Raw genomic sequence first — 16,575 nt, forward strand, 5'->3', positions numbered from 1 at the left:
AATGCTTTTATTCATCGTATATGTGTACTTAGGTACCTACATATTATATATTTTTATGAACTTTTTACAAACTACTCTTCGTTTGAAAAAAAGGCTCTTTGTGTTTGGAGAAGACCGGAGGCAAGAAACTCCTGAGGCATCTTTTAAACATAGGACTTACTGTATCACTTTTGCCACCTTGTATTCGGAAAATTCTATTGTGCATACCGTCTAGTGTGCTACCGTGCTCATCCACAAACTGATTTCAATACGGAATATGAATTCTATGAATTCTATTCTGCAAGGGGACAAAGTTCCCGGAGGGTTACTTTATACTGACGAAAAACTAACGAACGAGAGCTGTCAAGCAATCGTCACATTTAATACAACGAGATAGAGTCGTGGCTCGCGCAGCAGCGTTCCGAAACTTAGTTTTTCGTGATATAAAGTGACCCCCCCCCCCTAGTATTTGGCTTTGTAAATGTCCCCTTATTTTCAGCTCAATCTAGCTCCTTTGTACATTGGAGTAATAAGCCTGGGTGTTCCAATAGATATCCATGAGATAATACAATATGAAATGGTCAGCCGATCCCGCAACACATAGTCGAAATGCTTACTTAATTAAAAGTTTCATGAACAAAATATTTCCTCTGAAAATTGTCACCATTAATATTCATAGCCCTTCGGTTGACCCTTCAACAACTATACAAGTTTAGGTATCTACGTGACTCTCGTGAATAGGTACGTATCCATGGAAGTAATAAGTACAATGTTACGTATCTATCACTATCAGTCAACGTCCAAATGTAAAGGTCATACGTATAAGTACCATTATTTTCACGTGACTGGAAATAATCAGTGGTACCTCTATTCTCTCTTCCAGAAACAAACTAAATACAGCCGCCGCTACACGGGTTCGTTATCGACGTAGACAAGCGTCACTATATCGCGATTCACCATATTGGTAGAACGTGCATTAAACGAGTTTATCGACGTCGATAATGAACCCGTGTACCAGCCGCAGGTTAATTTAGCTTCAGATACACTTTTGGACCTACAAAATCACAAACCATTCATTCAAAAATAAAACATTGTCGTTAGTTAGACAAGGCACAAAACCTATAAAGCTGAAAGTACATAAGGTACGGTCAGCTACATAAGTAGCTATAGACTTCTGTACCTAGTCAAACTGACGAACCGTCAATGTTTCAATGATTTGATAGGCGGTTTCAGTTTGAAACACTACAAAAGTGTATAGCTACTTATGCAGCTGACTGTACCTAAGGGATATTTGACATATCGTCCCCCGGCGCCATCCTCCATTACACGAAACACACAGTACGGGTCGCCTTGTCTCGTTTAGACCCGTCTAGACCTACGTGATCTGTTTTTAGGTCTTAGATTCAGTAATAAACAGCCTAAATTGGTGACTGAAGTGCTGGGGAATTCCAAGTTTATTTTATGTTAGGTACGCCTTAAAGCCTCTTTGATCTGAGATCAATGTTGATACCTATTTTATACGTGCTTGTATGTATGTCAACATGAACATAGAATGACTTTTAACTTATTTATGATAAAGCTTATAGTGGATTTTCGTTATTTTAATTATAACAAAAACTAGCCTAGGGGCCGTCCATTAATCACGTGAGGTCGTTTTTATCATTTTTTGACCCCCCCTCCCCCTTGGTGATATTTGGTGAGGTTTGGGACTAACCCCCCCTCCCCCCCCATGGATCACGTGTATTTTTTTGGAAGTCTATGTAAAGGCAATTTTTGACTAGAAAAAGTATACAATAAATTGCAACGACTCGGGGCGGTCTTTTGCGGCGCGCGAGGAGTCGTTGCTTAGCAACAGCTTCCGAGTCAATCAAGGTCATACGAAAAATCATTCAAATTTTTGCGCGTTCAAAATTTCGGTTCAGAAATACCTAGCGGTTTTTGACAAAAAATTAATACACGTGATGTCTAACGAGACCCCCCCTCCCCCCTCGTGATGTTTCGTGAGGTTTTCCGTACCCCCTCCCCCCCCCCTTTGAGCCTCACGTGATTAATGGACGGCCCCCTAGGCCCGTCGACGTCCGACGCCGACGCTCAAACATTTGTCGTCGGATCCTGATGTCATACGGCAAAACCTGAACATTCTGTCATAAATACCCATCATGAAAATATATTTATAAGTATTTTTTTCTCTTTCGCGTTATAGCTATGAAGTTTTCCATCTTTAACTTCTCAAGTAACTTAACAAAAAAATGACCATACCATATTAATTTTAAGTACTTAACTTGTTTCTATGGATTATTTTAATGCCATCAAATACATACATAAATGTAAAGTACCTATGAAGAATTTGGAAGCTACAATAATTCAGAATGAGTTATTTTCGGTATTCCACGGCGTAGAACAATGCTTCGTTAAATGACAAACTTCCGTTACTTGATACAGTAATTATGCAAATTTGGCGGGTACTAGCTAATATTTCAGCACACTTCCGTTATATTTCAGTGTTTCCCCTCATAGGTCAAAGGTTATCACTACATTTAGTATAGAGGGTGTTATAGTCAGCCAAAAGGGAACCCAGCTCCTCATTCTGAACAACTTTTAAACACAATTGTACAAATCAGCCTGCGTAGTAGAAAAAAACGTGCTCAACAAAGTTTCTATCGAGAAGTAATTTTATTTTGGCAAATTTTCATTAAACGTTAAAGACAAAAAGTTAAAAGGAGGGTATTTTTAACCCTATTATAGCAGGAACAAATTCAGTTTATTGATAAACTTTGTAAAACAATACCCACTCAATTGGAAAAGAAACAATGTTATCATCATCATCAGCCAATAATCATCCACTGCTGGACATAGGCCTCTCCCAAGGAGCGCCACAACACTCGGTCCTCGGCCTTCCTCATCCAACCACTACCCGCCACCCGCCTAAGGTCGTCAGTCCAGCGGGCAGGAGGGCGTCCCACGCTGCGTTTGCCTGTTCGTGGTCTTCACTCGAGAACTCGTCTACCCCAACGGTTATCGGTTCTTCGGCAGATATGACCAGCCCACTGCCACTTCAGCTTGCATATTTTGACAGCTATGTCGGTAACCTTAGTCCTCTGACGGATAACCTCATTTCTGATACGATCCATCAGAGAAACCCCAAGCATAGCTCTCTCCATAGCACGCTGAGCGACTTTAAATCGGTGGACCAGTCCTACCGTCAGTGTCCACGTCTCTGCACCATACGTCATCACTGGCAGGACGCACTGGTTGAAGACTTTTGTCTTCAGGCTCTGAGGAATGGCCGAGGAGAATATGTGACGAAGTTTCCCGAATGCAGCCCAACCCAGTTGGATGCGCCTTGCAGCCTCCTTGTCGAAGTTGCTTCTGCCTAGCCGAATAGTCTGCCCGAGGTAGACCGTAGACATATTCTTGCACAACTTCGAGTGTTGCCTCACCAACGGCGACCGGCTCCGGTTTGATGTGAACAATGTTAACTGTCTTAAAAATCTACCAACTTCAGGTAGTACGAATGTTTTGAAGAAGTTATAAATGAAACAAATAAATATTAGGATCGAACAACAGATAAATTAACATCTGAAGTAGTCTCAAGTGAATAGTAGTTGAGTGTGGCAAAAAAACTGGGCAAAACTTATACATACTACGTGTAAAAGACATACTCCCGACCCGAATGTCTATAAATCCGTACATCTATACCGTCAGGAATGAAATTGTAATTGATCCTCTATAAAAAATATGATTCTAGAAAAAAAATTTTGAAATTGCCAATAATTGAAAAACCTGGTGGTAAAATATATCGGTAACATCACTTTTACGATTAAAAATCTTAAAATTTACTTAACAATATAATCATAATCGTCATATTATAAGGAAGTGGACACACAGGCAGGAGTGGGCAAAGCGTGCGAGGGCGGGCGGGCGCTGCGGCGGGGGCAATTTCATACAGACCGCCCTCGCTAGCCACACACTCCGAGTTTAGAAAAGTGGAAAGAAACTATCTTGTATTACTCTACTTGGAACACTTATGCCTCCCACCTCAGTGTGGTTCAAAGCTTTTAACCTTGAGACGTAGAGTGGACTTTATTTAAAATTGATAAATTTTAAATAAAGTCGCCTTAGAAAACTGGATTTAGAAAAAGTCAGAAGCCCGTAATTCTCCATAACTTTAGCTTTATGGTACGGCATTAGAAAATAGTAGAAAATAACTCGAAAAAGTTACAGCGATTAATAATGGCTGACTAAGATACTAAGCAACCTAATTTTACCGAAAACTATTATTTATCAACAGTGGGAAGTGTTGTATTTTAAAGGTAAAATATAGTATTATGTAGTCTGAGCCTATCTGAAACCTAGTTAAACATTGTGAGATATGGCGTTTCGACTTTCTCCGTGTTCGGCATCATAAGGGTCACAGTGACAGTTAAATAAAGTCAATTTTTCTCTCCACCTTTAATTTGCAAGGTGCGGGTGCCTATATAAATAGAGTGAGTCGCCCGCGCGCCTCAGTTGGTTTTTGATTTTTGAAGTGAACACTTCGGCAAAATGGCTCAATGTAGCCACGGTTCTCGTCGGCTTCGCTCCGACGGGGAAAAATATAATATTGAATTTGCGGAGTCCTCGCTGCCGGGAAGCTGTAGCGTGATGCGGACCAGGCGGCGCGGGGCCTGCCGGCTGCTGCGCACGCAGCGATTGCTGAGGATTTCGCAACGAAGGTTTGAGTTGATAAGCCGTGAGTAAAATGCTATTATTTACTGCTTTTAAAAGCTCAGCCACTGGTCATAATGCTCCGGCGCTTGGGGTTTTTATCCCACGCAGTAGGGTCCGATTCAATAGTCGTGGTGATGATTGATCACATATTCCGGTCCTACTAGTGGCGCTTGAGCTAGATACTTACATTAATGACCGCTTTAAGTAAAGCATATGTTAATTTTATACAGGAAAAAATTATAAAAATATATTTTTCTACCCTCAATTTCTAATATTTTTAGAAAACAGTTGATAAAAACTTTGCTATTACAATAATGCACTTGATTATAGCTTATGTAAGGCTTTACAAACAGGAGCTTTCCAGGACCGTCATAGGATTTTTTACAGGAAGCACGTGGCTCCGAGTTTCAGTATGTTGGGACATTGTGGCATGTGCGGCGAGTAATGTGATCCGCCGGTACCTACCCGCTGAGGGTAGGCAGGCCGATTCGGTGAAATTGAAGTTTCGTGTAACCTGCACTCGGCCCTGTGCTCCCGCGCTGGCCGCCGTCTCGTGCCACCTGCATCGCAGCGTACACCCGGCCCTGCGCTCCTGCCCTGGCCACCGGTTCTTGCCACCTGCATCGCAGCATACACCCGGCCCTGTGCTCCTGCGCTAGCCGCCGTCTCGTGCCACCTGCATCGCAGCGTACACCCGGTCCTGGCCCTGGCCACCGGTTTGTGGTACCTGCATCGCTGCATAGACCCAGCCATGCACTCCTGCCCTGGCGGCTGTACACCCGGTCCTGGCCCTGGCCACCGTTTTGTACCACCTGCATCGCAGCGTACACCCGGTCCTGGCCCTGGCCACTGGTTTGTGCTACCTGCATCGCTGCATAGACCCAGCCATGTACTCCTGCCCTGGCGGCTGTGTTGTCCCACCTGCATCGCTGCGCACACCTGGCACTCCTGTTCTGGTTGCCAGATCCAAACGCCCCCTGTCTGGGAAGAGATTTTATGCTCAGCGGAAACGCCTGCACTATTGCTAGCACGGTCATCATCATCATCAGCCATCATTATGAGCTTATTTAGAAGGTATCGAGTAACGTGCGCTATTCATCAGTGATTTTGGCATATGCAGACGAACGTTTACTGCCAAGGTTGGTCATGTTAGCCATACAAGGGCACACCAACGAAGCCTGAGTAACCACCTGCAGTCGCCGTAGCCACATCGGCATGGATGACGACAAATCGGGTAACGGGCACCGCTTCTAAAAGTGTTATAGCACTTCAATTTGATGCCTCCGCTGAGGTAGGGTATTCTATTAAAGCAGCTTTCTTCTGAACTGCCCAAAGTGACCTGTAGACTGCTCCTGGGGATAGTTGTGCAATCAATTTTTTATTTCGATGTCTCTGCTGAAGAAACTGTCTAATGCAGCTTTTGTTCTAAACTGCCTAAAGATCATTGGACTGCTCATGGGAATGGTGACGCACGGTAAGTACAGGAGCGTTACTCTATACTGATGAGAAACGAACGAACGAGAGCTGTCGTGCAATCGGCACGTTTAATACATACAAACAGATAGAGCGGCTCGCGCCGCAGTGCACTGAAAGTTCGTTTTTCGTCAAATAAAGTGACCCCCCAGACACTATCTTAAGTATCATGACACATCGGCAGATTCCAGCTTTGAGTCTTTTCTTTTCTCGGCTGTGAGCAAAGTGAATCCCACCGGCGAGTGTTCAACCTAAAAGCACTGAGCTAATTCCTGATTTCGTGAAAGTCGCTGTTGCTATACCATACCGCTTCACAAGTTACCGAATTTATTATGATCCTACTGTCGGGTGATCATGATCGGAGTGTCATCGCGGTTTCTGAGTGGCACCATATTAGCTGTCTTCCTTATGTCCCAGTGGATTGTGAGTGTGTATCCGAGCTCTTTGTTGAAAAATGCGTGAACCTCCTACGCAGCAGCTGTCTTCTAGTTGTGTATCGAATAAATCGAGTAACGGTGCTCTTGCACGAGACGACTACCTTTTGGTAAAATTATAACTTGCACTATTCTGGGAACATGCATATACGTACTGTGTACTGTGTATCACATCACGTGTAGCCGCAGCCCTACTCAATGTACGGAGCTAGATAATAAACAATGGCAGTCGTCATTAAATTTCTATGAATTTCGAAGGTCATCATTTGGAGCACAATCCAAAGTGTGAAAGTACCTATTCATGCCTAAACGGCTTCTCTAATATAAATGTATTTTTAATTCGATTCTGGCGCAAACGTTTCATAACTATTTTTCAACACTGTATCTGCTGAAACTACTGAGACTGACTGGTTAAGATGCAGACGTGCCGTTTTCACAATTCCATTTTGAGTAATCCTCAACTGTTTTATGGATCTTTCAGTTAGTTACGTAACTAGTTACCAAGTAAAAAATTACTTGTGTCATGCTCGTACTCGCATCTCATTTAGGAGCTCTCTGGCCTCTAGCTGAAGGCTAGAACTGGTATATATATCTACTAAGCTAGTACAGAGTTATAACCGGGCAGCGGTGACGTGGCAGCTGCTTGATTTATTAGTTTGCTGAAAACTTTCTAAATAAGTAATAATTATTAGTCATAATATTAACTCTTTGCAGTTCTTTCAGAATGCAATACCAGGTCGCTGAAGTAGGTAACCTTCCTTAACTGGACAACAACAACAAGAAGCCTTTTTGTTTTAAATAATGTCACAGTTATTCGCCGTTCCACTGTCATATCGATGTCCAAGGACTTTTTCTTGGGTATAGCTAACTACCTAAGTTTACCTATAGATAGCCGCAAGCTATCCGCTGTTGGCGAACTGTCAGTTCTAATTGATAAGTCAGGCTCGAGGTGGCTCGTCCAACTGTCCATGTTCCCGCCACCATGATTGTTGCTTCCACAGATTAGAGAGTCTATGTTGGCTGTCGTTGCATCAGGTCTGATCAGGTACAACTAACATCTTTACGTACCATGTTTATTTAATCGAGCTATTTTATTTTGTTTTATCTAGGTTGACTTAATGGTTTCAAAATCGAACCTACAACAATGTAAGTAGGTACCTACCTACGTACCTTTGAAGTTGCAACAAGGCGAAGCCTTAAGGTTTTGGCCGAGACCTGCCCTTAGTGTTGACGAACATACCTAAAGGTGACCTTGTTAATGTTTTTCATATGAAGTACTGAACATTTTACTTATCCTGGTGGCATGACTGATCATTTACTTACCCAGTTAAGACATGTTAGCCGGGTTTCATTTATCAACTATTATAATTGTTATGGTTGTGTTAATCAATCTTTATTAATTGATGTCATCTACCAAGGAATGCTGCCAGAGCTCATAATATTCACACATGATGATACAGAATGATAGTAGCCCACAAAATGGGTGCAAAGGCTTATAAAATAACTTTCCTTCCTAGTAGGACTGCACAGGAACTCGTTAACCGCCGAGTTAGTTAGAATACAAAATTAGACTGTGTGTTACTTGTCAATCTAGAATATGAATATAGTGACCTGCATCATGTTTTGAAAAACTGAATACTTAGTTATCCGCCAGTGTCACAGCCTTCATCTAATATTTTCCAGTAGCTGATGAGGCTGAGATATTTAGTAAAATTATCTTCCCTTCAAGCACCACTCCTCGTTCCAAGGACTAGATGCCGCGCCAGGTGTTGCAGGCCGTGTCGTCGTACAGGGCTGACTGAGCAGGTCCACGAGGCTCCAGGGTCGGCTGCTGCATTTCTGAGGTCAGTCCAGAATTACATACCCTAGTCAGCATGTGCTGACCTGAGCCCCAGCGGCCTGGATCGATATTCTACATTTTACAGCTTTTAATATTGTTGCAAAGTATTTCACTGGTTCCATCCATTCGGCAAGTGTATGTTAAAAATATTGCCTTGACAATAACAAGATTTTGATCAATAATTACTTATAAGTATTGCTTTCGAAGAGGCACTGTGTGTATCCATATGTATAAATACCTACCTATATGTATAGGTACATACCTTCCATAACTTTCTGACAAGTCAGGAATAATAAGGAAGTACTTAAGTCTTATGTATACTTATACCTTTCTTTTTAGTATATCTATTACCTAGAAATCTATGCATTATAAATTTATAGATTCAAATATTTATCTACTGATATAATCATCAGTAGCTTATGGGTCACAGTTGGTTTTCTCTCCACCATGCGATAATAAACACATCTCACAATGTTTAACTAGGTTTCAGATAGGCTCAGACTACATAATAGACGCATTTTTCCTGAAATAAAAATGACATATTATGTATCTAGCCTATCTGAAACCTAGTCATTTCTGCATGGTGATATTACAACTGAGGCGCGCGGGCGACTCACTCTATTTATATAGGCACCCGCACCTTGCAAATTAAAGGTGGAGAAAAATTGACTTTATTTAACTGTCACTGAGACCCTTATGATGCCGAACACGGAGAAAGTCGAAACGCCATATCTCACAATGTTTAACTAGGTTTCAGATAGGCTAGATACATAATATGTCATTTTTATTTCAGGAAAAATGCGTCTATTATTACAGTAGCCCAACGTGCAGCATAAGTAAAAAATCCTACATAAAAGATATTCTACGTTTGACTACAAAGTGAAAGTGCCGAAATATCGTGCCCCGTTCCGTGTGAATACGTCGCTACCCCGGCCCCTCAGCAATATACCTCATATTTATTTTTGCAACACCCTGTAAAGACCATAATAACCCCTAGTATCCTTACAGGCTATATGTGGGTCAAACTATTCATACATCGTATCCGCCACCAATTTGCGTGCAAATCTCAATTCCGGCGCCGTGATGTTACCAACTTTGAAACACGAAAAAATAACCAAACTACAATAAAGAGCTTGCTGACGCTATTCTACGCGTTGAAACTCAGTAGTACATAGGTAGGTATATAGGTAATATATCTATGTATATCTAATCTACGTGCTTAAATATTGTGACTTTTACATTTGTTTGGGACATGCGTTGTGAAATGTTATTTTTAGGTTAAAAGTACAATAAAGATAGGTATATAAATGCGACGTGGCGTGCGCAAAAACATTTAACAGTACTTATCAATATAAATACAGTTCTAAATTAAATGTTCCTGATCTACTAATCCATACAAAAATGCTACAGTAGATCTCACTGTAATTTAAGTCAGGATAGCGTTTTTATTTTATTTCTTATTTCTGATTTTGACCCTATCGGGTATTAATTATCGCACATATACACATACTTACTATTCCGCTTACCTAGCAGGTAACAGGTACAGTCAGGTGAATTCCAAATACCGTCATTGTGGAGAAAATGAGTAAAAACCCAGGTCTCGGGTCATCAATCAAGAAACCTATTTATCTCTACTTCAGCTCTCGCGTCGCTACCCTCGTCTCTCTAAGGAGTATTATCATTAATAGAATCGATTTAGGTACAAGGTACCAACATGTAGAAAAGAAAATTGGGGACTCTTATGTGCTATTGTTATTTATTGATATATTGGTATTTAAACTACTTATAATAATTTTGTTCAGCACGGAAATAGGTGTAAACTGTAGGTACCCATATAGGATTTCGGATTTGTCACGCATACAAAACCTAATGACATCTGTATCCTGTCCTGCCTGAAGAAAATTACTAGTGGGTGGTTTTATAATAATTACGTGTTTTGTCGGTAGCTAATAATATCTTGTATATTCACTTAACCTAGGTGGTTGAAGCGGTCAACATTAAGGAAGTTTTACACTAACTGAACTCAGACTGAACGGGTCAATGAATATGAGGAAAATTGAAAAAGTTGCTATTCTTTAAAAACCAATTCACTTCACAATCAAACTTTGAACACTGCGCCAACTGTAACCATACTCCAAAGTGTTTAATTTCCATTGTAAGTTTGTGTTAAGAATAAGTTACATTGATGGATCGGACCAAACGGATTTACCTACATAAATGTATGGAGATTGGAGAAACGACGTCGACTCACGCGTGTAAATTTCTATAGAAAAAATACTGAATGCGATGTGTCCATTGCGTATGATGCTCGAAAGGTTGACGCTTACCTTATACCTACATAGAAAAGTCAAGAAAACTCGTACCATCTTACCATAACAAAAGTCTTCTTTGCAAAGCCACACTGCACACGCAGGCAATATATTTGAAACTTCACCGCCCAGGAATAAGCCAATAGAACGGTAATGTGCCGTCGTTAATAACGCTGCAAGTCCTTATTAACTGGAAACTTGCGAATAGCTGGTAGTTCCACCTAATTAAGGAGCCAGTTACCTGGTATTCAACTACCTGTGGGCAGGGGGGGGGGGGGAAATTTTGTCAGTGCGCAGGTTTTTCGCGCGATAATCGCATTGGCTAGACTGGCCTAGAGGATTTCGTGAGGAAATTTCTGAGGTTTTTATAAAATGATAAATTGGGCATACGTCTAAATTGTATACTTACTGAAAAATCTGACGATACATTAGAAAATAATATAAGTACTTATATAATATAAAAAATAATATATAATATAAACACTCACACCTTTGTACTAATGTACTCCCTTGCGGGGTAGGCAGAGGTGCATTGCTGCACCCACTTTTCGCCAGTGTTTATGTTAGTCCCAATGTAATAGGGGGCGGGCCTATTGCCATTTTACGGGCACATCCAAGACCCGAGAACAAATATCTGTGTTTAAACAAATATCTGCCCCAGCCGGGAATCGAACCCGGGACCTTCGGCTCAGTAGTTAGGGTCACTAACCACTACGCCATTCGGTCGTCCTATTAAGTATAAACAGCTATTTACTTTAAAATGTAAAACTTTTCAAAGTTTGATTATAAGATCATACCGAGAAAAATGGCGGAGACAGATTTCAGAAGAAATCAAAAAGTAGATGTTAGATTGTCTACAAGAATTTATTATAATAAAAATATAATAGTTTTCTTACGAAATTTATAATGAATTGTAGATTGTACACAGGCTTTCATTTAAATTTTAGAAATAGTTTTTTTTATTTTTTATTTCATGACAATAAGTAAGTAGTCGTAAATTTATTTAATAAAAAACAATATTATGAAGTCCTGCGTATTTTGACTTTTGAGATTAACACAGCTTTATTTAAGTAGGTACCTATGATTTACCTTACATTACATTTAGGTGTGGAATTAACTTTTAAGAAACGTTAGAATTTATAATTAATTTTAAATATAACAATTAACTTTGTCAATATACTTACTATCCTATTCTAAATTATACTATTGTTAGCTTATTTAAGTAACTCTAACTCTACATATTTTTACAGTTAACTCTTAAAATAGTAGATTTTGTTTTAAATATGTTTTATTACAAATATTTACAGAATTATTTACAGTAGTAAAGTGTAGCGGTGTAACAAAAAAGGTAGGTAAGTGTAACAAAAGAAAAACTAGAAATAAATAACGAAACAAGTAGGTATAGCTTATACCACGGGCTCTAACGGTGAAGAAAATCATCGTGAGGAAATCTGTACATCTATAGATGTGTGAAACCTGCACATCTAGATGTGTAAAACGACCAACCCGTGTAGTGAACCAGCGTGGTGGGAAATGGTCCGAACTTATGAAAGAAGTTTAGACCTTAATCCTAAAAGTGAACATCTAGATGCAACCTAGATGCCTGCTGGGAATGGAACCTAACTAAACCCTGAAAGATTTTTTATTTGCCACGACATAGCCTAACCTCCTCTACACTAGCCTGCCCTAGTGCCGCCAGTTTTCTGATACAATCGATACCCTCGAGGTTGCAACTTAAATAGAACAAGTTAAACTTTCACAATTATGCGACGAATGCTCCGCTTGACCACTACTTCATTAATTTTACAACTCTGCTTCACAGATTGACTATTCACGTTAGTGGAAACCACCTCCTTTAGGACTCCCTTGAGGATTAGGGACTAAAAAAATACCATATTATTTGAAATCGGATCTACAGGTTGTTGCAAAAAGGATATACTAAGCTGAAACCAGCATGTGCAGCATGTTATATCTAAGCCCGAAACTGAAATCAGAATATCAAAATTAGGGAAAAAAAACATTCTCCATAGTAAAAAGTGACGTGACCAACTAAGTTTCTATGGAAAATGTTTTTTTACATGCTGGTTTCGGCTTAGTATACCCTTTTTGCAACACCCTGTATAGTTAGGAAAAAAATGATCCCAAATATTTCATTATCTATGAAATATTTGATTTTCCATTTCAGAACTATGTTTTATAATCATGGGGTTACACCACCTTACGGAGCATAATCCAAGAGCAAACTAAAATATTAGCCTTTCTTAAATTTTTTGGTCAATATGGTTATTTACATACAATTATAATTTACAGTGCTTACTTTTGACAACATAAATTGTTAGATAGTTGACTGTAATTTTTACTACACTTATGCCCGTTTTCACCAAGACATCCTAAACAGTCATATTACTAAAAGTTTCTTAAGCTAAGAGACTTCTTAAATCCACTTCCTACGTAAATTCATTTTCACCAAGCTAAGAGCTCCCTAGCAATCCGTCACCTAAATACTAGTGATGTTTTTTTACCGATTCAATTTCATTCATTCATTTTGCTGTCAACATTGGCTGTTAGTCAATTGTCTATGCTTTTAAAAGTATAATATTTGTTGACATCGCCTTATTTATTACGTTTTGTTTGTAAATAAGAAACCTAAAATTGTATTTTATCCTTCCAAAAGAGAAGAAGTATAATTTAATAAAGTGCAGGGAGCAATGGCGGAAAATAGAAAATTTTGAAAAAATCCACCTTCGCTTTGCTCTCTTCCGCTATCTAGGAGACGGAACTTGAAGAAGAAGAAGAAGTGGCAGAGCGCAATATCATTAGTGTTGATGAGTGTAATAAAATAATATGTTTTAATTTAGATCAAATAAATATTTTCACCCAAATCACAATGGTATTATTAATCCTGGAACTCAATATTAAAGTACCTAGTAAGCAGGAAAAGCACACCTGCTTTAGTTAATCTGATGAACCTTCGAAAAAAGTTAAAGTGTCCAAGTTGTTACTCAATATTTTTTTTGGTAAAATGCTGTCTCTCGACATCCCTCACGTAATTACGTGGTCGAAAACACGATCTGTTATTAATTCTATAGTCTCAATAGCATCAATATATCTAATTTTGAGTAGCTAGAAGTATATTTGCAAACAAAAAAACTGTCACTTAACTTTAAGAGGCCGAAATTCCACCTCCTAAATTTAGGAAGTCCCTAACGGATTTAAGTGACAGTTTGTCATTGGTGAAAACCATTTTACGCTTAGGAGATCCTTAAAATGAGTTAAAAGTTTCCTAAAATTTAGGATGTCTTGGTGAAAACGGGCATTAAGTATACAAATTAGAGACTAACAAAGACTATCAAATTCCTAAAAGCAACACAAAAAGTTGTCATGGAAAGTTTTTATGCATGCGAAAAAAATACATAATAATATGTAATGTACTTGTCAATTAGATTATCGTGTTGCACAAAGGACCTTTAAGCTAAGAGCGACCTTTAAATATAAATGTATCGATGCCTTGCTTTGAGAGTGTACGGACAGAAAGGCAGAAATAGATTTAATGCCGACATTAGCTTAGTTCCTTTGTGCAACTCGGCATAAATTTAAATACTACTTACTATCTGCTAAAACGTTCATGTGATTTTGGACCTTATGGATTTTTTTTTTCATTTATTGAAATAAATAATAAATAGCAAGGATATAGTTTAGTAACAAACAAGGAAAAACCTATAACTTTCATAACCAAAAAAAGTTAAACTAAGGAGTTGTCGGTTAAAAATCATAAATTAGGAAAAAGTAACAATATTACGTTTTGTATATTATGTAACGGTTATGCTATGCTTAACTATGCTACATACCTACTAAGTATATATTAATTAACATTTATCTCTATAACAAAACGACTTTACCCTTTTATCCAATATTCTTGCTCGCCATAATTTAATAAGAATATCAATTAAATTTACACTTATTTCATTATCGACATAATAAGTAATAACAATACGTATTTTTTGAATCTTTATACAGTACTTACTTTTAATTATATCAATAACTTATTTACTTATCGGCTTTTTAAAAACAGCTTCAATATAACCGCCAAAACTCGACAACCCATCCATAGACGACTATAATTAAACAGACCAATCATCGGTAATGATTATCTGGAGGCAGAAAGAAACTCTCCGTGCTGACGGCCTCCCGCGCGTCCAGATTGGTCTCGCTGATGCGGTTCTCGTTCTCGCAGCACCGGGGGAAGGGCGCTGATTGGCCGGCGTGGCGCAGCGACTTGCTTCGGTAGTCGCACGCGCGGTTGTTATTGGCTGGTCCCGGTGCTGGCCGGGTGATCCTGTCTCAGAGCTTGGACGAGCCGTTGCCGACTAGCCGCACGCTGCTGCAGCGACCCACGCTGGTTCTGAGGACAAATAGAGATACTGTTTAAAAATGGTTTAGCCGTAAGAGACTATAAGTAAAAGGATGGCATTCTGAAAAAATAATAATCATAGAAACTTTCTTTGAGTACGTGATTTTTACTGTGTACAACAAAAGTTGTGCGGAATGAGTCCTTGAGTTGTTCACCTTTCGGCTTACTATGCTTTTGCAACACCCTGTACGAGTATACGGGAGCTGATTTGTGTGCCCTGATTTGGTGGCAGTAATCAACTAATCAAGTTGAATGTTACAGCGAATTATATCGGTCCAGCTAACTGTACCTATGATACCTATCACCCTGCTATAATAATGTGTCTCTATAGTACCTACATCACCTATTATTATTATTATATCATCATTTATCATCATCAGTTATGAGCCAACATTTCTTCAATGCTGGAAATAGGCCATGGGGCTTCTGTTGCTTGACGAAATACGGAGTTTCGGAGATAAGCACCGATTGTGTATGCTACATATGTTTTTATATAGGTATTTGACTCAACGAGATAGGGTCGTGGTTATGGCTCGATTACACCTAAAGAGTACAGTGGTGAGACAGTATCCTCGGCCGATCCTCGACCAATGAACGGCTAGCAAGTGACCGAGTGCGCGGCCGAGGACACTGACTCGCCACTGTACTCGTTAGGTGTAATCGATTCGTTACCGATGACATCGTTCTGAAATATCGTTTCTGCGACAGACGACAGAATAGTAAATTTTCGTCCAACGACGAATATTATACTTTCCAGAACATAATAATTATAAAAAGTGTTAATGAAACTGCATATTGCATAAGCTGTTTCGGTGGCGCAGTCTGAAACCCATTATTATTTTGGACATCTGACAGGTTGGACTGACATTTACAGACTTGACTTGACAGATATGTCAATCACTTATGTCCCGGTCCCGCTTAAATGAACTTTGGAAATGGTGTTCATTTCAAAAATATCTTCGTAGAATTAATTAACTTCATGAAAAAATTATCCAATTTTTTTTATTATTTAAATCTTGTAAATATTACCAAATTATGACAATAGACAAATTATATTTTAGTTGTTTGTTTCTAAACTTCATGAAAAAACTATCGAACTTTAAAAAAATATATATTTTAGTCTTTGTAATATTACTGCATCTATGAAAAAACTGAGATTCTTACCATATGATGACAATGGACAAATGATAAATATTATGGAGGAGCGAAGGTGATGCCACTCCTCCATTGAATGATGTCGCCACAATATTATTGCTGTTTTGTTTCCGGTATAAATATCGTGTACCAAAAAGAAAAGAAAAATAATTAAAAGCTTTTCAAATGCAAACAGACATTGCAATAACTGTGTTTGATATATTGAGCTGTCAACTTGTTAAAAATTACGACCGCTCTGCCGTTTTGTGAAGCCAAAAATAAAAC

At 39.1% G+C, this 16,575-nt stretch overlaps 1 protein-coding gene across 1 annotated transcript in view; it reads right to left on the reverse strand.

The window, feature by feature from the left end:
- Positions 1-14,586: 14,586 nt before the first annotated feature.
- Positions 14,587-16,575, reverse strand: part of LOC105381782 (neuropeptide CCHamide-1 receptor) — a 105,917-nt gene continuing 103,928 nt past the window's right edge. Inside the window, exon 9 of the mRNA XM_048622767.1 lies at positions 14,587-15,147. Coding sequence (XP_048478724.1) covers positions 15,087-15,147 — 61 coding nt within the window. The 3' untranslated portion in view covers positions 14,587-15,086. The remainder of the gene's footprint in view (positions 15,148-16,575) is intronic.

Source organism: Plutella xylostella, chromosome 3, assembly GCF_932276165.1.
Source record: "Plutella xylostella chromosome 3, ilPluXylo3.1, whole genome shotgun sequence".
Classification (NCBI taxonomy): Eukaryota; Metazoa; Arthropoda; class Insecta; order Lepidoptera; family Plutellidae; genus Plutella; species Plutella xylostella.